General features: G+C 41.3%; 2 protein-coding genes across 11 annotated transcripts in view; one reads left to right on the top strand and one right to left on the bottom strand.

Moving 5' to 3' along the window:
• DOCK7 (dedicator of cytokinesis 7) overlaps positions 1–22,973 on the bottom strand; it is a 150,334-nt gene that overhangs the window by 78,750 nt on the left and 48,611 nt on the right. For all 4 annotated transcript variants that reach the window (XM_074265760.1, XM_074265761.1, XM_074265762.1 and 1 more), the window contains exons 11-14: positions 21,671–21,836; positions 20,777–20,919; positions 16,167–16,260; positions 15,029–15,191 (exon numbers count right to left, since the gene is read on the bottom strand). In XM_074265760.1, coding sequence (XP_074121861.1) covers positions 15,029–15,191; positions 16,167–16,260; positions 20,777–20,919; positions 21,671–21,836 — 566 coding nt within the window. The remainder of the gene's footprint in view (positions 1–15,028; positions 15,192–16,166; positions 16,261–20,776; positions 20,920–21,670; positions 21,837–22,973) is intronic.
• Positions 804–12,917, top strand: ANGPTL3 (angiopoietin like 3). 7 transcript variants are annotated; one of them, XR_012481835.1, is made up of 8 exons: positions 804–1,363; positions 1,951–2,061; positions 3,472–3,595; positions 3,869–3,982; positions 5,487–5,582; positions 7,953–8,219; positions 8,953–9,241; positions 10,644–12,917. XR_012481835.1 is itself a non-coding variant. In XM_074265773.1 (8 exons), exons 1-8 carry the CDS (start codon positions 869–871, stop codon positions 9,201–9,203), a joined length of 1,356 nt encoding a protein of 451 aa, XP_074121874.1. In that variant the 5' UTR covers positions 804–868; the 3' UTR covers positions 9,204–9,277. The 7 variants fall into 7 exon arrangements, 6 of the variants coding, with proteins under 6 accessions (XP_074121874.1, XP_074121873.1, XP_074121871.1 ...); XM_074265773.1 differs by lacking the exon at positions 10,644–12,917 and having other exon boundaries at positions 8,953–9,058; positions 9,161–9,277; XM_074265772.1 differs by lacking the exon at positions 10,644–12,917 and having other exon boundaries at positions 8,953–9,070; positions 9,172–9,277.

Genomic DNA, 22,973 nt, shown 5'->3' with positions numbered 1-22,973 from the left:
CTTGGCCAAGGAGCGGCACCTCCCTGCTGGTGACATCAGAGGCCAGCACCCGACCAAGCGGAGCTGGCACTTGAGCCCCGGGCACTCTCTGCAGAGCACGGATGTCCTGCTCACCTGGGCCAAGAAAGAAGCCCCTGGCATTAAGGAATATGAAGAGGGAAGAGGGTAAGCACCAGAAAAGGCAACACAACAGCGTCACACCTGATGACACCGTCCCCCGGGATGGCGGGGGCTGCTCTACCTCTTCCCCAAGCAACAGGCCCCAGGAACTGCAGGTTAAGTTACAAATGGTGGGTCTGGTGGCTCTTGGGGTTTTGAAAACTGAAATCCCTCTCTGGAAAAGGTCTATTCCTCTTGGCCAACGGTCCGTCTCCCTCATCTATGAAAGCCTCTTTATGGCAATAGTGTCATGGTTTTACTTTAAATTAAACCCTCCTAATCACTAAATAATTTTAAAAATCTCAACATTTCCAAAAGCACAGGTCTACACCCAAGTTTTATCCATGATTCTCTCAATGTCAACTGCATTCTATTGTCTGAGAGACGAAACGGCTCATTTCTGCTTCCTAATTCACTCGAATATCATCCTAACCTAAAGCCAGATCTGGAAAACATAAGAGAAAAAGGCAGCCACACATGTTCAACTTCTAACACTTTTATTTGATTATTTCCTAAAACCACCTAACTGAATAAAGAAAGGGGTTACCTTTGTTCACGTTTACACAGTTTAATGATCAACTATATCTTCTTCTGCCGCTCACCTTTTATGAAGCAACCAGGAGTATATATAGAGTTCAGCAATCTAGGTCAGGTATAAGAGGAAACTAGTTCCAAACCTCTTATAAATAACACAAATCAGGAAAAAAAAATGAGAGTAATTTCCCTCTTTTTTTTAATTGTCCCTCTCGTTATTTCCTCTAAAATTGACCAGGAATATTCCCCACTCGACTCTCCCCCTCCGGAGCCAAAATCCCGATTTGCTATGCTGGATGACGTAAAAATCTTAGCCAATGGCCTCCTTCAGTTAGGGCACGGTCTTAAAGACTTTGTTCACAAGACGAAGAATCAGATTAATGACATATTTCAAAAACTTAACATATTCGATAAGTCCTTTTATGATCTCTCGCTACAAACCAATGAGATCAAAGAAGAAGAAAGGGAGCTCCGGAAAACGACATCAAATCTTCAAGCCAAAAATGAAGAAATGAAAAATTTATCCCTCGAATTGAATTCAAAGCTTGAAGAGCTCTTAGAAGAAAAGATGCAACTCCAACAGAAAGTGAAAACATTAGAAGAGAAGCTAATCACATTAATTCGCAGCCAACCTGAAGGCCAGGAACATCAGGAAGTGACCATCCTTAAGGTAAGTACACCATTAAAAAGATGTCTATATGGGAACTTTCCTTTTGGTGCAGGTTTCTTTCAAAAAAAAAAAAAAAAAAAAAGTTATCTGAAATAGGTTGGATTTATAAATTAGCCTTTAAGGAAAATGGCTCCAGGAAAATCAAAGCTTTTATAATATTTCATATCATATCTGTGTTTTCCAAACTTAATTATGTTTTATAAAACTTTCAAATCATAAATTATTTGTCAGCAAAATTATGTAAGATCAAACAAGGAGAAAACCAAAAAATGAAATGAAAATGTTAAATGATCACTAAGTGGGAAACATTTGTGCAGACCTGTGTGGGTTTTGTAAGGTAGTTTTAAAAAATCCTTTCCTATTGAAATACTGCATTTTACCACATCCATTTAAGAAAGTAGAAAAGTCAATTGAGTGAAAGCTACAGAGAATCCACCATAAAAGCACACATGCACACTGTTAAGGGCAATGTCCTGGCAGACATGGCTGACCAGGGCTCCATGGTCAGAGGTCGGGACTGGGGAGGGGAGAGAAGGGGCCCGTCAGGCCCAGCCGGGATAACCGATAACCAGACCCCCCTCCTCCAGACTTTTGTAGAGCAGCAAGATCACAGCATTAAAGAGCTTTTCCAAACGGTTCAAGAACAGTACCAGCAGCTGACCAGGCAGCACGGCCAGATAAAAGAGATGGAAAACCAGGTAAGGCTATCAGAAAGGACCGGGCTAAGGTATCAGGTGGGCACTGCTGCAACTTAAAAAAGCCCCTCAATCTCACAAGATCCTCTTCCTCTTCTGTAGAATGGGGGTATGATTACTTGTACCACTTACGCCACAGGGTGCTGTGAAGGAAGCCCCCCAAGGTCACCATAATTATATGTGTTGTTCTTTTCCACTAAGGCCTCCTTCACAGGGCAGCAGAAAGGGCAGGGGCTGAAGGAAGCCCCTGGCACCGGGACGTCCACTCTAATAGGTCCCAGGCTCTGAGCGTGAGCTTGGGGACAGACTGAAGTCAGCTGTCCGAGAGCCTCCTGAGCTCCTGGACAAATGGGCATGAAGGGGGCCGACTGTACCCTGGTAGACTTGATAGAGGACTGCCCCAAACCATCAGTGACGGCCCTCCACATACTGAGAGAGGTGCAGTAAGCGACTCCCCTCGGGTGACTGGAGCAGGAGCACACCTTTCATGAGACAGGGGTGGAAGGGTCCTCCTGGGCCCAGGAGAAGGAAAGAGGAGGCAAAGGGGGCAGCTGGGTGCCCCAGCACCCTCGCCCCACATGGATGCTTTTGAGAAAATCCCCGGGAAGGGGAAGGAGACACCGGGGATCCCCAACGAGCTTGCCCTGAGGGCCTGGGAGAGCCAGCTCATTCCAAGGTTCAGGTTCCTCCTCTGTCAGATGAGAGCAGAACTTCTTTCATTCTGTGGCTGTTAGGAGCAAGGAGGCCCTGCAGAGTGCCCCCCCGTAGGACCACAGAGAAGGCCCTATTGCTTCCTCATCGTTTGGGGATGCCAGGATGCTGTGTAAGCCCCACTGAACTTAAGAGATTTTTGTGTGACTCCAGGCACTTAAAATAGGGGTCCAGAGGGGCAGCTAGGTGGCGCAGTGGAGAGAGCACCAGCCTTGAATTCAGGAGGAACCAAATTCAAATCTGGTCTCAGACACTTAACACTTCCTAGCTGTGTGACCCTGGGCAAGTCACAACCCTAGCCTCAAAAAAAAAAGGTACAAATGCTAACGTTCACTGACAACAAGCCATCGTGGGTGACCCCCACATTCAGTGACCAGATCCCATATGGGATCACAAAGCACAGCTAGAGAAGCTGCCATATAACCTACAGGAATGCCAGGAGAGGGGGTGGCCTGGGTCTGGGCCTTCACTCCTGGGCAGCCCTGTCCCCTCCACTGAGCAGAGGACTCTGGGAGTGCTCAGGAAGGCCAGGGGCATCTCTAAGAGCACATCGCTTTGTTTTGTCTTGGCCAATGGCCCACGGCCCAGCACCGGTCCCCCTCTGCCGCGGCACCAACCCCCTCTCTGTCCCGGCACTAGCCTCCTTTTCTGGCCGCCCTGGCAGATTTCAGGTTAATCACATGCACATGTCTCTCCTTTCAGCTCAGAAAGACAGGGTTCCAAGAAGCCCCGGACAACTCCCTGTCTACAAAGCAGCGAGCGCCAAGGACTATTCCTTCTCTGCAGTCCAATGGAACGAGGCCCTCAGAGCACAGCGAGGAGCTGGGTAAGATGGGTGGGATGGAGCTGCGACGCTGCATAGCACTTGTGGGGGGGAGGGAGCCGCTCTGGCTTTCTCGGGATGCCCCAAGGAAGCAGCCCCAGGTTCCGCCCCCTGACCGGCCAGCTTCTCTTTGGCCCCTTCCCCTTTGCTGGCTCCCACCACCCCTCTCGGGCCCCCACTTTCTCCCTGTCCCTGAGCACGGTGGCCAGAAGCAGGGGTGGGGAGGTCTCGCAGTAGTAGCTTCTGCTGACCTCTGCTCTGCTCCCCTGATCCTAGAGGCGCCGGCCAGCTGCGCGGCCCTGTACGAGGCAGGCCAGCACTCCAGTGGCGTGTACACCATCCGGCCCGGCCACTCGGAAAGCTTCGACGTCTACTGTGAAGTGAAATCAGGTAAGGAGGCAAGGCTCGGCCGCAGGAGGGGCAAGGGGTGGGAGCACAGGCCCAAGCCCAGCCTCGGGCCCTGGGGGAGTAATCAAGGCCACAGAGACTCTGCCACTTGCAGGAGGTGCCAAATCCGAAGGCCTGTCCCCGGCCTCTCCTGCCCACGCCTCCTCAGCCAGCGCTTCTTTCACCAAGTAAAGATTTAATTACGTCTCCTCCGTGCCACACAGCATGAGCAGGGCTGAAACGAGGCATGGATTCTGCTTTTGATGGAAAGCCCTTGTTCAGGCGCAAGGAGAGGAGAAAGGCAGCTCCAGAAGGCCTTGAAGCTCAGTGGTTAGGACCTGGCGAAGCCACCCAGATGTTTCCTAGCCCTAAGATCCTGAGCAAGTCCTGTAACCTCCCTTTTCTCATCCATGAAATGGGCGTGGTAATGGCCCCTATCTCCCACAGTCCAGGTTTTATCTATTTAGAAAAGGTCAGAGGAATCCACAAACATTCAATGTGGGAAGTGTCTCGAGCACAGGGGGTACAAAGTGGAAAAGTAGTGCGCTTCCCGTCTGATTGTTCTGGTTTGATTCTTTTTAGATTTCTTTTTCCTACTCAACCATTAACAAAAGAAAAGGGACAAAGTGCTTGTGCACGGCCTTGTTCCCCCCTTAGTCCTGGATCAATCCTCTCCTCTTGGAGGGAGAGCGAGCTCCCCCTGGATGCTCCAGAATCGCCGGCGGTTCCTGCACTGGTCTTCACACTCCCAAACTCCTCTGTACCTGCTGCTCCTTTCCCTGGCCCCCAGCAGTTCACACCTGTCTGAACCACCCCTTTCAGCACTTGGACAGCTCACAGCGGCGCCCACCTTCTGCCCTTCCCCACCCCCAGCTCTTTGCTCACTACCATGACTTCCAGAAGCCGGGTGCATTTCCTTGGGTTCTTTTCCTTGGCAGTTGAGTCACCTTGCGGGCCTGCCAGGAGCGGCCGGGGGCTGTTACCTGGCACCTGCCTTCGCAGACCCTTCAGCATGTCCTCTTCAAATCAGTTCTGCTCATTGGACAGGTAGGAGGTAGAACCCAAGAGCTGCTTGGACTGGCACCTGTCTCATTATTCCTGCCTTTTGATTGGCCATCCACAGCTTGGAGCTTTTTGTTAGAAAGCTCTCTTTCGCAACTTTGCCCATTTCCCAGCTGGGACTCCTGGTCGGCCTCGAGAATGGGAGGCTCATCTGTGAGCAGGGACACAAGGCTGGCCACCAAATGAGCAATTAATAAAAGCTTAATGAACTGAACCAAAATACCAATTAAAATGTACCAGATCAAAATGAGTAGAGGAAGACGTGATGAGAGTTTTTCAGATGCTCTTGTTCAACTTTTCCAGATGTCTGTAAGTCACGATAAAGGCGCAAGAACTAAGCATTTACATAAGGGCCTGCTATGGGCCCGACACAGCCCTTTCCAAATCCAGTTAGCATTAAACCAAATCACTCTAAATAACTGAAAATGCTTCTTCATCCTTTCAGGCAGTTCATGGACAGTAATTCAACACCGAATGGACGGATCACAAAATTTCAATGAAACCTGGGAGAACTATCAACATGGTTTTGGGAGTCTTGATGGTAAGGTCATGTGACTTCCTTAATCCTCAGAACTGGAAAGGGAAATAAGGGCCCTTTGGGCAGCCATACAAGCATGTGTCAGACCCTCTGACCGACATATTCAGACCGTAGCAATGGACTTGGACCCAGGACTTCCCCAGTGTATAACAAATTCTGAGATCAGAAAAGCTCTCCACAGCAGCTTATGATCATACAGGCTTATTAATGAGAACAACAATTCTCAAACTTTTGGGGTCTCAAGTTCCCTTTATACTCTTGAAATTTGAGGACCCCTCTCAAAAACATCTGTTTATGTGGGTTATACCTCAATGTGGGAAATTAATGCTGATAAGTTTTTGAAACATATCCATTTAAAAATAACAAGTCATATGGTAACATAAATAATATATTTTTATAAATAATATATTTTAATATAGAAATAATATATTTTATTAATAATATATTAATCTAAGTTTTTTTAAAAGCAAAGATTTAGTAAGCAAAATGATATCATTTTATATCTTTTCGAAAATTTTTTCAGCATCTTTCAGAAAACAGCTGGATTCTCACATACTCAATCTGGTTCAATAGAATGCTTCAGTTGAAGTCTACAAAGAATTCAGCCTCACCCAGATATGTAGCTGGAATATTTCAGTTGGCGAATAATATGCTATTATTACTCTAAAAACAGTGCTGACCTGAAGACTCTCTAAAAGGGCCTCAGGGAGCCACCCTTGGAGAACCTTTGACCGAGGGACTGATTTAGACAGGATCACACCCACTGTGTGTGGCAAAATGTGGAACAGAACCAGGCCTACAGACCTGGGGCCCATTCTCTAGCCACACTGGGACACAAATAGCCCTTCCTGTCTGTTACCACAGAACACACAAAGTCCAATAATGTATTTAAGGATTTTAAAATTGGGGATAATATTGGTTGACAGCAAATAAATTTGTCCAAAATATCTATTTAAGGCAAACTTTCTAAGAACAAAAATACCAACCCTATTACTGGTAACCAAGGACTTTATAATCCTTTTTTTAATCTCTTGGATGAAATTATAAAAAAATTCATTGCGATTCAAGATTCCTTTTTTAAAATACCATATGTTATAAATTGAAACTCTCCTGTCTTGAAATGGATCCTATTTACAATTTAAAATGGAGGATTATTACCATGATTTCCCACGATTATCTAATCTCACCAAGTATAGTCCCAGGGCATCTACAGACCAGTCAAGAGAGAAAGGCAGAATTGGTTCTAATATGGAAGGATCTGAGTTCTGATCCTGCCGCTAATGTTCCCTACTGTGTGACCTTACTCGGCCTTGTTTCTACACGTGCAAAAGCAAGGGGTTGGACCAGATGGTCTTGGAGGTCCCCCCCATCCCCCCAGCCCTAGATCTATTATCTTGTGCACATTTTGAATACTAGTGAACTTCCTTACCCATTGCTAAGTAGGTGTAACACTGGAAATAAAAGTATGGCCAATAAAGGTTAATGTCCTTTTTATGACAGCGCCCTCTGGCTGCCATATTGAAAGCAAACACTCAGCATTTGCAGGTTAAATTGCAGCCTTTCTCCTCTCATGCTCATGTATAAAGAAACAAGCCAGAACTTACAAAGAACCATGGTCTTTCCCTCTTTCAGAGGCTTTATTTACCATCAAAATGATATGGCCCAATTCTACATATACATATACAAGAACACACATCTAGATATGTCCATGTATTATGTATTCTATGCCTACTGAAGAAATAGGAAGATTTGTGAACTTTTAATTTAAAAAAAATTAAAAATATATTCACATATAGAGTTTCAACTAACTAGCCAAAACATGTATCATTTTGAAAGACATCAGGCAAAAAGAAAGGCCAAATTTGCATTTGAAGAGATAACAATGGTTTCAATTCAATTTAAACTAATCTATACTGCTGCTAAATTGAAAAAAAAAAAAATCTTCTGGTGGAGTTTGAAGTATTTAATCTCTTAGTAAATAACTCAATGTTATGCACAACTGTACTCAACAATATTTGGAAATGAAGTGATCTGTCCCGGAGCTGACCCAAACAGCTTTCTGCAAAATGAAACACTTGGCCAGGTTCACATGTGTCATTCGCTGGCCTGCTTAAAAATTAAGTTTCCAACTACTGTATCTGCATATTTAAATATTTTTTTCTAAAATGTAACGTGTCACATTATCGCAACCTCCTCAATTTTACTACTTTGGAAAGTAAATGAGAAGGAATACTTCAAGAGACCATGTAAAATGATCAGAAGTTCGGAATATTAATAATAATGATTTAATGAAACCAACAAATCAAACTCTTTTAAAGAACTCTGCCCTACCTGCGATTCCTATTTACAGATTCACGAAACTTTTCTTTGCAGGAGAATTTTGGTTGGGCCTAGAGAAGATCTACTCCATAGTTAAGCAATCCGATTACATTTTACGAATCGAGCTGGAAGACTGGAAAGACAATAAGCGTTACATTGAGTATTCATTCAACCTGGGAAGTAAAGAGACAGACTACACTTTGCACCTGTCTGAAATCCTAGGAAACATCCCCAATGCAATCCCTGAACACAAAGATCTCGTTTTTTCGACTTGGGATCATAATGCAAAGGATTATTTGACCTGCCCAGAGAGCTACTCAGGTACTGTTCAGATTAATATTAATACTTTATCTGCACATATGAGAAATGTGGGGCTAAGTGACACAATGAAAACAAAATCTAAGTATTGCCCACATGCAAAAAAATGAGAAATTGGGATCAATTTTACATTCTCTTGGCAAAATCTTGCAACTATCATGAAAAAAAGGAAGTTCATTTGGGGCAAGTTATCCTGGGAGTTTTGTCTTTTTCTAAAGCCCCAGGAATTCTACCTTTAGCACATTTGGCAAAATAAGTAATGTTTACTAATATATTAAGGTTTTAAAAAATATTACCTCATTCAGAGAAAACAAAAGTACACTCCTGAGGAAGACACAGGCCTAGCATCTAAAAGATGAGCATAGAGTAAATGAGGGCGGCGTTGATAGCATAGGGTTCAGAAGTCAGTCGGGGGACAAATTCCAGCATGATCACCTGCTTTTTCTGCCACAGTCAGTCCCTGTGAGAACCTGTATCTGATCCGCAGTTGTTAGTGTTGCTCAAACCAAGGCCTAACAGGGAGGCAGAGCCAGGACACAACCCTCAGCACGAAGCCTGCTCCATCCCCTCGAGCCCTCACAGGACCGTCTGAGGCCCTAAATGTGGCCTCAAGGACGCTGGGCCTTTTGGCAGGAAGGCTGAGACTCAGGCTGGAAGCAATACAGGAGGAGCCAAGAGCAGGCAGGGCACTAATAACCAGCAGGCTCTCGGGGTTCACGCAGGCTATCTTCCCTAGGTGGCTGGTGGCGGCACAACGGATGCGGAGAAACCAACCTGAACGGCAAGTACAACAAGGCCCGGTCGAAGGGCAAGCCGGAGCGGAGGAGAGGCCTGTACTGGAAGTGTCACAACAGGCTCTATTCCCTCAAGACCACCAAAATGTTAATCCACCCAACAGACTTAGAGAGTTTTGAGTGAACTCAGGGAGAGGCCTGTACTGGAAGTGTCACAACAGGCTCTATTCCCTCAAGACCACCAAAATGTTAATCCACCCAACAGACTTAGAGAGTTTTGAGTGAACTCAGGCAAGTTTCCAAAAACCAATAAACTGAACATTAAACTAACCCAAAGTTACTGTGATTTAATAATCAGCAAGAAAGACCTTCAAGAAGCTAATATTAAGGGCTCATTGATGTGAGGATAGGTCAGTGGCACATAGCTTTTTCTTTTTAATATGAATTTGGAGTTGGAAGCGGTTATAAATTTATTTCAAGGTCTAAACTGTCATCACGCCACCTCATGAACTTTGTCTTTCTCAATCAGATGCCTTCTGACATCAAATGTGCAAATATTTTATGATGTTGTAATCAATTCCAGATGGATTTTTTTAAACAACCAAGAACATTCCAGCAAGGGCACTTTTATTTTCCATTTAAGGATCACCCACTTAACTGAAAACTTATAAAACATCTTTTGTTTCTATATCCGTAAACTTGAATTCTTAAAAAAATATAAACATGAATAAATGTGAAGGTCAGATAACTCTACTTTTATGAAGTATTACTATATTATTCATTTAAAACTTGAACTCAATCTGCTAAGCAGCCCGTGTGAAAATCCATAATGTAAAAGTTAAAATTTACATTACACCTTGCTGGAGAAAAATTTGTGTCACATGTTTTTATACTTTATTTATGAAATCAAAAGAAGCAGGATAAATTACTGTAGTTAAATTGGCTCATGGTCATTAAGTAAATGCAGCTGATCATCATTATGAAGTCATATTGACTTTTATATTTTATATCACTGTATCTTATTAATAAGTCTTTTGTTCTTTATAGGAGTGTATTAATTTTATAGCATTTTAGCACTGGCACCTGTAAAATATTTTTAACATTATCTTGTCAGAATATAACAAAAGGATAAATCTAAGCACTACACTAAAAGATGAGTGGAACAGGGATCTCAGTCCCCTAAAACAGGTCAATCCATGATAATGCTGGAAATTTCCAAGTAAAAAAGAACAATTAAAATTTGGAGAAAGAAACAATAAATGGCTTTGAACTGAAGCAGTAAGTCTGACGGGCCTGTGTATGTTGTGCAATTCAATAAATAAAATGTCTCTGTCTAAAATGACTACGGCATGTCTAAAGAATATCTCTTAAGCACTGAATGTAGCCCCCTTCACTAAAAGGGGTGGGCCTTGTAACACTCACCGGCCATTCTTTACCTTTGCTCTCTCTGGGACACTTTAGCCCAAAGATAAACAAGGCTAGAAGAGTGAAGCTTTTATTTTATCACCATTTACCAGGAGTCCAGTTTTGTTTGAATAGATCCATAAAAATAAAAGCATTTTGTAGCAAATTACTTTTTTAAGAAGCAAAGAAAAAGCCATCTTTCAGTACTTATGCTGCCTCTTCAAATTTAAAATAACACAGATTTGTGAATTTGCTAATTAATTTAGTGATTTTTTTTGATTTATTATAGATACTACAAATATCTCCCAAAAAAAACAAAAGGGTAAGAGTTTGAGTGTGGGACCACCAGTCGGGAAGACCTGAATTCCAACCTAACTTCAGACACTAATTTCCCGTCTCCATCTACTCTTCAGACACCTTGAGCTAGATGCACGTGCTTAAACTCCATGTTCAAAACTGACTCCATGACCTCCCAGCCCTTCCCCCCTCCTACCTTTCGAGGCACCCCATCCTCCCAGCCCCTCAAGCTCAAGACCAAGGCGGCATCATGGATTATTCCCTCTCCCCCATCTCCTGCCCCAGATCCCGGAGTGACCAAGGCTTGGAGATTTCACATTTGGCCCCCTGCTCCCATCCTGATGCAGAACCTCTTCTCATGGGTGGATTACCATAGTGGCTGCTGGTGGGAGGGCTCAAGGCTCTCCCCACTCCAGTCCACCCTTTATCCAGCCACCAAAATGATTTTTTTAAGTGAACATATGACCATGTCAACCCTTACTCAGTCAACTCCAGTGGCTCCCTACTGCCTCCAGAATCCAATCTAAAATGCTGTGTGGCATCCCAAGCCCTTCCTAACCTAGCCTCCTGCTCCCTTTCCAGTCTTCCTCTGGCTTCCTGCATACTCCATTTCTTGGCTCTGGGCACTTCCATGCCTGGAAGTCTCTGCCTCCCTGACCTCTCTGGGTTCCTTCAAGCACCCACCAATATTCACCTGCTAAGAGAAGGAAGCCTTCCCCCACCCATCTTGTGTTCTTCTTGTCGTCTCCCACTAGATTTGAAGTTCTTTGAGGGCAGACACTGCCCTTAGCCTCTTTTCTTATCCTCAGTACTTAGAATACTGCACACAGCAGGTGCTTAAGAAAGGATTATTGATTCACTGACCCTGGCCAAGTCACTTGCCCTATCCATTCTTAGTTTTCTCTCCTTTTATAAGGTCATGATGATAATGTGAGATAACATTTCTAAAGCACTTTGAAAGCCTTAAAATTTTGTACAAAGTAAGCTATTTTATTGCAGAATTACTCACCAATGAATTCACTAATTGTTTCTGTAACTTAAATTTTCCTGAATCTCTTTTCCCAAGCTCCACCCTGCAGCACTATAAAAGCAGAGTATTTCTCTTCATGCCGGTAATTCTGTTCAGCTTGAATAGAGAGTGTGGTGGCTCTGAATGGTATATTTTTAGACGCTACAAAGTTAGAATGGATTCTGCCCCTGACAATCAGTAAGCACTTATTAAGCACCTGTTGGGTGCCAGGTGCTGCCTATAACTATGACCACCAATGACATCCAAAAGGCCAACCTAGTGACTTGTTTTGTCCCTGTCCTTTGACCTCCCTTCCTCATCAACATGTAAGAACATGACTTATTTTCTGAAAAAATGCATCAGGGGGGTAAAAAGGCTACTACTTCCATTTGCCAAACTTTGTGCGCTTCCTCGAGGACACCCTTCATCTAGAAACTAATTAATCTCTTTCTGGAACAAAATAATGTATCCTCCTTGCTTTAATAGCTCTCTCTGGTAACATATTACTCACGTAGAAGCACGATCATCTCCATAAAATATGAAACTTAATAACCTTCACATCCCATACCACAATTTATCAATGGTAAGGTTTGTTAACAGATTATGAGCATTTTACAGGAAAATTTTTTATAAGGAGACACAAAATACAAGAAGGAACATGGTTAAGCACAATTTTAACTTAAAACCAATTTGCCCTGATGAAAATTATTAAAATCTATAGCATGGGCTCATGTTCAATAAATGTTTAAAAGGAATCTGCTTAATCTTATTGATGAGCATAGATGGGGCTGCTCTTCTCTGGGGAAAAAATTGCTCACTCATGGGAAAGAACCTTTCTGCGACTTTTTTAATGAACCTAAAATTTTTTTTTGGCTCCTCTACTGCAGTCAGTACGTAATGGTTGGGATGAGTGTCAGATTCTGCAATTAGCAGGACAATTTAGAGGCAATCATTACTGAATATAGTGGGATAGTCTAGATGACCTTTCAAGGCCTGGTCTCATGTTAAACTTCCATAAATCTACTCTTAAAGCTTAACAGTTTATTCACAGAATTATGTAGACCTTTCAGGACTGGATGCCATATAATGGTACCTCAAGTTCTTGACCCTACAAGTAATATTCTTTAAGCTATGTACTCACATCACCTATATCAAACAAATGAAAATAAAAATAAAAAAAACATTGCAACCATTTTGTTATATGGATCTTTCCAACCTTTCAGTGAAGGCAAGACCCAGAATCCCATGGATCACTCAGACAGATTCTTTGACCAATATGATTCATGCCCCATGAGAGTGGAAATGTTATTGAAAAATGGCCTTATTCATCTGCCTTTTCATTTATCATTTCTAAGCATGTCATCATTCCTGTTGGATGCTTTTGGCACTTTGAGTACCAGAGTAACATAGTATGAAACGACAACCTGGGAAGGTAAAGGAGGCAGATTATCAATAACATGTCCACTCCCATATCAATGAAAAAAAGATACCTTACTACATATATTTTCTAGCAATGGGACAAATTTACTTTTATTCTTCTATTCTATACGCTTACAAATTCTGAATGTTGTTTTTATTCCAAGACACATTACTTCAATGTTTTAACATCTAATATTAGCTAATTTTATTTTAGCTGATAATTAGCTAATATTAGCAAAAATATTAATCAAATAACTACTTGTTTTTTTTAATCAGTAACAAGAGAGCAGAACTTCAATAGATTAAATAATCCATGTTTTATATACAGTCAAAATGAATTAAAATAAAATCATAAATCATAAGACATATTATTTACTTAAAAGCCAACCTATTTCCTTTTGCATTCTTCTGTCATCCTTAGTAACTGAGGTTTTGAAGCTATTCACTTGAAAACTTTATTATTTTGTTCTAATTGTTGATAATATTCTTAACATATAAGGAAAATGTCCATGTTTCTCAAGAGCATTTTTTAAATGTCTAAACTTTTCTAATAAATAAAAGCTGAATGGAATCTTTGAGGAGTTTCAATTGAAAAGCAGAATGAGAGTGTGAATAGTAAATAAGATTTATTATCACTTTTAAATTAATTAATATCATTTTTAAAGACTCCACATAAAAAGCAGGAGTATTTGTGGATGGTGACGGCCAGCTTCCAACTGACCTTGACAGTGCTAAGACCAAAAGCAAAGGTCAGTGTCACTTGAATATAAAATTAAGGAACTATGGCTATATTGTATTTACAAAACTACATAGTATGGTTAGTGATAGTACAATTTAACATCATTAATTTGGTCTAGATATGGGATTTCATCAAGGGAAACTCCGTTTCGATGCATTCTGGCAAGTCTTCGGCAATGTTCTAGTCTTAGAGAGAACAGAACCCAAAGGAGCATGAGGTAGGTCATAGACTGAAGGTATCTTGACTCAGAGGTTGGCCCTCATTTACTCTCTGACCCAACATTCATAATTACTAACAACAATGGTAATTCCTGTTCATCCCAAGGAACACTTAAATTAACAAAAAAGCACACAGATATGTGTAACCTGTTGGGTAACAAACTGATAATTTAATCCCAAACAGATATAATCCTGACCTGCTAAAATCGTGCACAATGTCATCTGCAAACAGGGGATCAATGACTGGCTGTATGCTCCAGACGAGCGGAGTTTCTGTTCTAAGCCTCTGATTAAACATCTGTTGAACTCAACTAATAACTCTGGGGGGCATAATTAATTTTATCTAAAGGAAAGTAGATGAGAGAATCTCTATGTCCTTTCTAACTCAAAAACTCTACAACATATCAAGAGGCAATAGGGGAACTCATAATGGGTTTCAGAGAAGAGATAAAAGACAATGAAATGGTTAAAAAAGGCTCATGAAGAAAGGTTAAGATGCTTCCGTCATTTCACCCAGCAAAGGAAAATTTGCAGAACGATTGTATGGTCTTTCAATATATGAAGAGTTATTACAGATAGGATAGTAAAAAGACATTTGACTCATCTGGTAAAGATTGAACACAAGGAAATGAATTTAAACATGAAACAATATCTTTAGGTTAAATATCTGAAAGTGTTTCTTGGGATAGGACATAAAGACTGAAATGGATTAAAAAATACATTCTGGAATTATCTTGGCAATAGGCGTTTAAAAATTTCGTAAATTCCTAACCTCTCAATGTCCACATCTAATATTAAAATTTTATGAAGGCAATTTATTTCATTACTTCTAAAGGGTTCTGGGAAGAAGGCTAGATGAGGGGCTAGCTCAGTTTCTTTGCATTGTGAATCTGCATATCTTTGGTTCCTCCTTCAACTAGGTTCTACATTCAGGTCTTCCGGTAGCTAATTTTTAACGTCCCTTCCTTGCACGTCAGATGAAAAGCTCTTACCTGTAAGTAGTGTTCGGGACATACACATCCCTGGCAGGAAATTCCAGGATTTCCCTAGTAGGTCTAACTCTACTGTCAGGGTAGAGTTTGACTTGCAGCAATTCAGGGGTCAGGCAGTAGTGAGGATTTTCTGGTGCAGGTGAAATGTCGATCTTCAGCTGAGCTGCAGATTAAAAAATGATTACTACAAAAATTAAAAGAAAACAAATTTTAGAATCTATATTTAAACTTGCTTTTGTTAAAGGAGTGATCTGAATGTGTATTATTTCTTATCTTGAAACCTGGAGAGCTTCTATAAGGAATAAAATGAATAACAGTCTAATTCTTTTCATTTCATGTTTCTGTTTCATGACACAAACAAATTCAAAATCAAACATGTCACTGAAAAATTCAATAACTATTTAACAACCATTTGCTAAGTGATAAGTATCTACAAAGAATTTATTAACAGCTGGGAGAGATAAGAAGATAATGAAGACGTGAGTTTATAATCTATTTAGTCCTCAGAACTATAGAGGAAGATATTCAGTGTTTAAAAATTTGACAATAAATCCCACATGGACATGAGACTCTTAAAGTGCTTCCTAAGTAGATATGTTGACATTAATTTTGGAAGGAATAAGCACAATTGTATTCTGAAATCAAGAACTCAAGTCAATCTTATTATTATTATCATGTTTATGTCTTTAATTATTATAGGAACTTATTGAAAAATTATTACTTTCTGGGGCATTACTAGGTGGCGCAGTGGATAGAGCACCAGCCCTGAATTCAGGAGGATCTGATTTCAAATCTGGTCTCAAACACTTAACATTTCCTAGCTGTGTGACCCTGGGCAAGTCACTTAACCCCAGCCTCAGGAAAAAAAAAAAAAGAGAAAAATCATTACTTTCTCCCATGTGTGTGGGGGAAAAAATCTATTTTTAGACATTGTATGAAATTATTTCAGCAAATAAATAGTTTCCCAATTCCCTTGTGTTCAAGCCATATATTTTAAAAGTTTAATAAGATGAAGGCAAGGAATTATAGGGCATATCTGTGAAATCAGGAGAAATGAATAAATCAAATGGTCATTTTAACATCTAAGGAAACAAAACAAAAATGCTTATAATCCTGTTCCTCTAAAATCAACACATACCTGTAATGGGTCTTAATCGCCGTAGGACAGAAGATGGCCTTCTCATATCAGCAAGAAACTTATAGAGATCCTCATCACTTAAGCGATCTCCTTCCTGTTTTGAAAACAGAAATCACATGATTTATAGGGAATATAAAAAAAAGGGAAGAAAAATTCTGATTTCCTATGCTCTGTAACCGTCATTGAAATGTTTCCTAAGTCAACAAAAGTATGATTACGAATTAACTCCATTTATTTCCTTTTCTGTTTATTTGTGGCGCCTGATATTCTTTGAAGAATCTTAATTTTATGAGGGCAGATACTCCTTCCATTGACAGAGATTCCATACCACCTCCTATTGGACAATCTGTCCACAGACAACAACAGCCAAGTACGGGGCTCAGCATTGGGGAAACAGGGACAAAAATCAAACAGGCCCTGTCCTCCCGAAGGTGACCTTCATCATCTATACATACAACCCAGAGTAATGTGTTGGGGGAAATCAGTAGCCATAGGACATAAAGGAGAATAGATCTGGGTCAAGTTCAGAAGGGCATGAGATTCTATGAGGAGGACAGAGAGGGGAGAGCATTCTAGGGCTGAGGACAGGCTGCAAAGACACATGCCTGGGAGACACTCTGGTGTAGAGGACAATGGCCTGGGCAAGGGAAAGTAGAAGAGGGGAGGAGTTCCTCCATGAGCCGTCCTTCGGAACTTAGCCTGGTCATCGGGCCCAGACTTGGGGCCACAGAGGCCCCTGTTCTGCTGGCGAAGCCGTCCAGAATCCAGGGTTAAACCAGAAGGGATGACTATCAGAGAGTCCCAGTGACAAAAGACAAACTCAAAACAAATTGCTGGACAAAACCGCGTCTGCTCCAGACATGGGGACACCAAGCCATCTGGGACTGCTCAACTCACGGAGAGCCTTCCATTTCTGCTGCACAATTCCCAGAGGGGGGTCAGCTTCCCACCTGAGGGGCTCCATTGTGTCTAACACTGCACGGGCACCCATCCAGCAACTCCCTTCTCTCCCCTGCTCTGCTGGCACTGGATCTCAAAAAAAGGCCCCCCAGGGCCTTTCCCCCCTCTGCTCAAGGGAGCAGAGAGCCCCAGAACAGGTCTAGCCTGGCCTAAACAAGCGTCCCACCGAGAACCTGACTGGGGAGAGCCGTGCCTGCTAATGGCAGCCCCCCCCATTGAAGGGGTGGGATTTGCGTCTTTGGAACCTCCAGCCCTGAGCCTCCTTCTGTTCCCTGGAGCCAAGCACAAAGACTTTATTTCTCACATCGGACGGCCTTTCCAATCCTTGAACATATGTATCACAGCCCCACGAAGTCTTATTTTCCAGGCTAAAAATTCATGCTTTCTTCAACCCAGAGCCAAATGAGAACAACCTGAGCCTTTAAGAGATGACCAGCAGCCTCTCCTTTCTTCTCGCTGCCTCTGCAACCTCATTCTTGTAAGAGACAGTCCGGGTCCTCTTGGACATTATTACAGTACGTATTTCCAACCAGACCACCCTCTGGTATCTTCTCTCTGGAAGCCCCCAAGACGAGCAACGCCATGGCGGGGTCACTTCCCCAGACATTTCTTCTGCCCTGGCTGAGCTGATCTTTCCGATCTCATCTCCTCAGTATCGCTTCCACTTCCTCCCAATGTTCAGATAGAGGGATAAGAGGCCAAATCAACAGCTCCATCGTCCTCAGGCACTTTAAATAAAATAAACAGTTGATGGCAAATCTTTCCCATTTCTATTTTCTTATCTTCCCAGTGGCACAAATAAATATTCTTGACAAGCTTTCTTGCCAAACTCCTTCTCAGTCTACAGTTTGCACTTCCTCTGTACCATCTTCTCATGGAACGTGCAGAGACGCCTGTGCCTTGCACCAAGATTTCCCATGATTCTCTGCTGGTTCCCAGAGGTACAAGGTATCTCAGAGAATGGAATACTGGACCTGAGGCTTCAGAACTAGCTCGCTCACCTCCCTGGGCGAGTTGTTCTGCCTTAGTTTCCTCAATAGGTCTCGAAGATATTAGTAAAGGGCTTAGCTCAGGGCTGGGCAGAGAGCAGGTGCTGATTAAATCGCGTTCCTTTTCCCCTCTCCTGGCCAAGATAGTTCCTAGATTCTTATAGTATCTTCATTGTTATCAGTTAAACTTCTGTAAGAGCTTGGGATCATAAATGGCAGAAACACCTTTCTTTAACCCTTACCCAGCTCCACCTGCAACAGCCTGTCTAAAGAAGTCAGCGTCAAGCCAGTGATGCCGCCTGTGAAGGCTTCTTCTCACATTCAGCCTTGCCTTGATTCTGGTAAGGATTTTTTTCATTTGCTTTCATGGGTAAATGGTGTAACTATATTGAGGCAGCTGATTCAAAGTCACTAAATTCATGTTAAAAACTGAGTAATCTTCTCCAACATGTGAGAGCGCTGGGATAATAAGCACTAAGATATCTAAAATCAAAAATTACACTATCCCTGACTTCACTTTCCAAGAAAACAGGTACATGACATGTGCAGAAGAGTAACACATGATGTGAAGAGGGAACTAGAGAGTGTCAGAGAAGGCTTGTCAAGGGAAGTGCTATCAGGGCTGAGTCTGGGAGAAATACAAAGATCCTCAAGACATGGGGCAGCACCCATCTTAGGCTATGAGAATCACTGGTACAAATAGGCAAAGTAGGAGATGGACTACCAAGCTTTGGGAACAGCTCGCTGTCCAGTTTGGAAGGAATATGGACTACAAGAAGAAAGTGGGAAGTTAAGGTTTAAAAACAGATCAGATTTAATTGAGTGGTCAAAAACAAAATGTTGGTGGGGCAGCCAGGAAAGAAGGAGAATAACAGAGAACTATAAATGGCAAAAATGGAATGGAAGGAATCCATAGTTCCTAATCATAACTGAATATAAATGGGATGGGTTCACCTATAAAATGGAAGCAGATATTAAAAAGCAGAATCCCATAATATGTTATTTACAAGAAGAATATTTGAAACAAAGAGACACACAGAGGAAAGATAAGGGATTCAAGTAAAATCTTATGCTTCAGCTGAAGTAAAAGGAGCAGGATAGCAATTATGATCTCAGACAAAACAAAAGCAAAGTAGATCAAATTAATAGAGATAAGGAATAAAAGTACATCTAGCTAAAAGATACCATAGACAATGAAATTATATTAGTACAAAATATATGTGTAAATTCCAATAGACTTGTGATGCAAAGAGCCATCTACATCAAAAGAGATGAACTACAGAGATTGAATGTGGTTCAAAGCATAGTATTTTCAACTTTTGTTGTTTGTTTGCTTGTTTCTTTTCCCCTTTTGATCTGAGGTTTCTTCCATAGCATGATGAATATGGAATTATGTTTAGAAGAATTGCATATGTGTAGCCTAAATTGGGTTGTTTACTATCTAGAGAAGAGGGCAGAGAGAAAGAGAGGAAGGGAGGAAAATTTGGAACACAAGGTTTTGGGGGGGATAAATGTTGAAAACTATTTTTGCATGTAATTGGAAAAATAAAAAGCTATTACCAAAAAACACACCAAATAGTATAGCATCCAAGTTTTTAAAGGAGAAGTTAAATTGCATTAAACAGGAAACAGATAATAAAACTAAACTAGTGGGAGGACCTCAACTTTCCTCTTTCAGAATTAGATAATTCTAATAAATAAAATAAACAAGAAAAAATTAAGGAGGTAATAGAATTTTAGAAAAGAGATGTAAGAGACCTCTGGAGAAAACTAAATGGAGATAAAAGGAATATATCTTTTTTCTCAACAGCACATAACACCTCACCGAGATTTATCATGTATTAAGGTATAAAACTTCAAAATCAAATGCAGAAAGGCAGAAATATTAGATGCCTCCTTTCCAGAAGGGGGCATAGAAAGATAGGTTAAAGTTAATGGGAAACAAAGTAATCTAATCCTAAAGAATGAATGGGTCAAAGAACAAATCATAGAAAAGAGAATGACAACAATGAGAGAACAACCCAAAATTTATAAATACAGTCAAAGCAGTACTTAGGGGAAATTTCTTATCTCTAAATGTGTAGGTCAACAAAACAAGAAAAAGCAGATCAATGAATTAGGCATACAACTGAAAAAAAATAGAAAAAGAACAAATTAAAAGTGCACAATGAAACATCAAATTAGAAATTCTGAAAAATCAAAGGAGAGATTAATATAACAAAAAATAAGAAAGCCATTGAACTTATAAATAAAACTAGGAGATAGTTTTAAGAAAAAACAATCAAATAGATGAACAATTGGTTAATTTAGTTTAAAAAAAATTACTAGTGTCAAAAATGAAAAGGATAAATTCACCACCAATGAAGAAGAAATTAAAACATTATTAGGAGCTATTCTGCCCTATTATATGCCAATAAATCTGATAATCTAAGCTAAGTGGATAAATATTTACAAAAAATATAATATCCTCAGTTAATTCTAACACCAATAGCTGCAACATGACTCAGTCATCCATATTCCTGCTTTTTCCCCTGACTCTCAATCTTTTGGATGCACTCAGTCACACTTATAGTCTGTTTAGCCTTTATGAATCACAATTCAAGGAGGGGACAGGCACTCGCTGTGTCACTCAGACTTGCTGATGTGTGTGACCAAAAATACCTGCTTAAAAAAGTTTGTCACTGTGAGGGTTGCTGGTCGAAAGGTGGTAAGGCTGCAAGCTTCATCCCCGCTTGTGGTTCTTTCTAGTGATCGTCTGCCAACAACACTGGAATTTCTTCTCTCAGACCATGATCCTTTGCGTTCTAACAAGGGAAGAAAATAAAATGTACAGTGAATTAGAGTTGGTTTTAAGCCATTAGCTTTAAATTCAGAATCATTCAAAGTTGTAAGAAACCATGGAATAAGAAGCAGTTATGCTAAAGAAACTACTCTCCACAGCAGGAACTACCACGAGGCAAGGTCGCACATCGGAGAGAAGTGGGCTCAGGAAGGAGAATGCTTCGATGTGAATAGTCTCCCCGACCCTTACCGAGAACGTGAGCACAAGCAAGCCAATTTCCTCATCTATAAAATGGACATGTGCAGGGCTACTACGTAGAGCTCCAGTAAGGAACAAAAGAGATAATGTATTTAGAGCACTTAATAACCTTTACAACATATTTAAATGGCAGTATTACTCTTATCTCAAGCAAAGAGAGACTGTAGCTTCACAATCTCAAAGCTAAATTATTAACTATCACAAGTCTTTATCATGCAAGATTTATATATCTCTCCTATGCAGGAAGACGAAGTTACTGGTTTGAAAGACACTCAGAATTAGCTAAAGAGATGTGCAGTTTGCAAGTGTCCACTCAGAACGCACCCTCAGTCTTACCTGTGTGCTCTGAGATAAGGGCACATGACTTGCTTCCAAGCTGCCCAAGGTTCTACTGTCTACTACTGAATTACACTTCATCATGTCTGACTTAGATTCCAAGGACTAGAAAGGCAAGGAGAAAACGTCAGCAGTAAGAGCTGCACTTGGCCCGGGCAGACGTGGGGCCCGCTCCCTACCTCCAGTACTGATCTCTACGTCGGAGGAATCTCTCTCTAAACTCCCGGCGCTGCTGACGATGTTCATCAGGTGGATGGCCGTCCAAGCAAACGGCATGCGGTATTTGCCCAGTCTCTGGCAAAACTGCTCGGCTTGGCCCCTCAGCTTCTCCAGCTTCTCTTTGTTCTGAAAAAATAAGCCGAGAAGGTGAGATGTTGTCTTACTGCACTAGGAGGGGTCCAGGAGAGATCTCTTCACAGAAAGCTGAGGACTTGCCAAAGAATTCCCTGACACATTTGCACCAACAGTACCGAGAGATCGACCCACAACAGGGGATCAACTACTACAGAGGATCGACCATTATAGGGGATCGACTACTACAGGGGATCAACCACTACAGGGATCAATCCACAACAGCAGATCGCCCCACGACAGGGGATTGACCCACAACAGGGGATCGACCACTACAGGGATCAATCCACAACAGGGGATCGACCATTATAGGGGATCGACCACTACAGGGATCAATCCACAACAGCAGATCGCCCCACGACAGAGGATTGACCCACAACAGGGGATCGACCACTACAGGGGATCGACCACTACAGAGGATCGACCATTATAGAGGATCGACCACAACAGAGGACTGACACATTCAGCAAACATAAACATAAATAAGTGTGTACAATTACTATGGATTGGAAGTTGTTTTTCATCTCCATGCCAATGAAATGTTCAGCCTTTAAAGGTATTTATTCATTCATTGATTCAATAAACCTTTACTGAACACCTAGTCCATAAGCACTTGACACAATAGGGGGGATGCAAAGGCGAATCAAGTTCAATCCCTTGTCCTCACGGAGTTTATATCATCTAATATATGTAGGAGATTGGAAAAAAAAATTTTTTTTTGATTTAACGAAGCTTCCAAAATGGGAAACATTTTTCCTCTCGCTAAAGACTAAGGACAAAAGGATTTTGGACACATTCAATTTACAGTCAGCTATGTCACAAGAATCATTCATCTCAGCTGTGCAAGTATATAAATAATTCCAGAAGTTAGATACTTATTACAGTTCCAAATAATTCAGAGTTTAATTTACTTTAATTTTTTAAACTTCTTTTAATTTTAAACAAGAAATTTTGCATATTGAGGGTATTTTTTATGTATCCCTGAGTTTTCAAATTTTTTTCTGTGTTATCTGCTGGCCATTGTATGTTACCTGAAACTTCCACAAAATTCCCCCAAATTCTCATTTAATTTCTTCTGCCAATCCATGATATATCAAAACCATGATGGAGAAAGTCATGATGTGGAAAGGA

This window comes from Sminthopsis crassicaudata, chromosome 4, assembly GCF_048593235.1.
Source record: "Sminthopsis crassicaudata isolate SCR6 chromosome 4, ASM4859323v1, whole genome shotgun sequence".
In the NCBI taxonomy this organism is placed as follows: Eukaryota; Metazoa; Chordata; class Mammalia; order Dasyuromorphia; family Dasyuridae; genus Sminthopsis; species Sminthopsis crassicaudata.
Note: the sequence above shows the minus strand (reverse complement) of the source record. Positions and strands in the feature narration are given on the sequence as shown.

What these genes read in the sequence shown, in the direction of transcription:
- ANGPTL3 (XM_074265768.1), top strand. Translation starts at nt 869, where the DNA reads ATGAGAGTAATTTCCCTCTTTTTTTTAATTGTCCCTCTCGTTATTTCC. An exon ending in AGGAAGTGACCATCCTTAAG is followed by an intron (nt 1,364 to 1,950) that starts GTAAGTACACCA and finishes CCCCTCCTCCAG; the next exon opens with ACTTTTGTAGAGCAGCAAGA. An exon ending in ACAGACTTAGAGAGTTTTGA is followed by an intron (nt 9,131 to 9,232) that starts GTGAACTCAGGG and finishes GAGAGTTTTGAG; the next exon opens with TGAACTCAGGCAAGTTTCCA.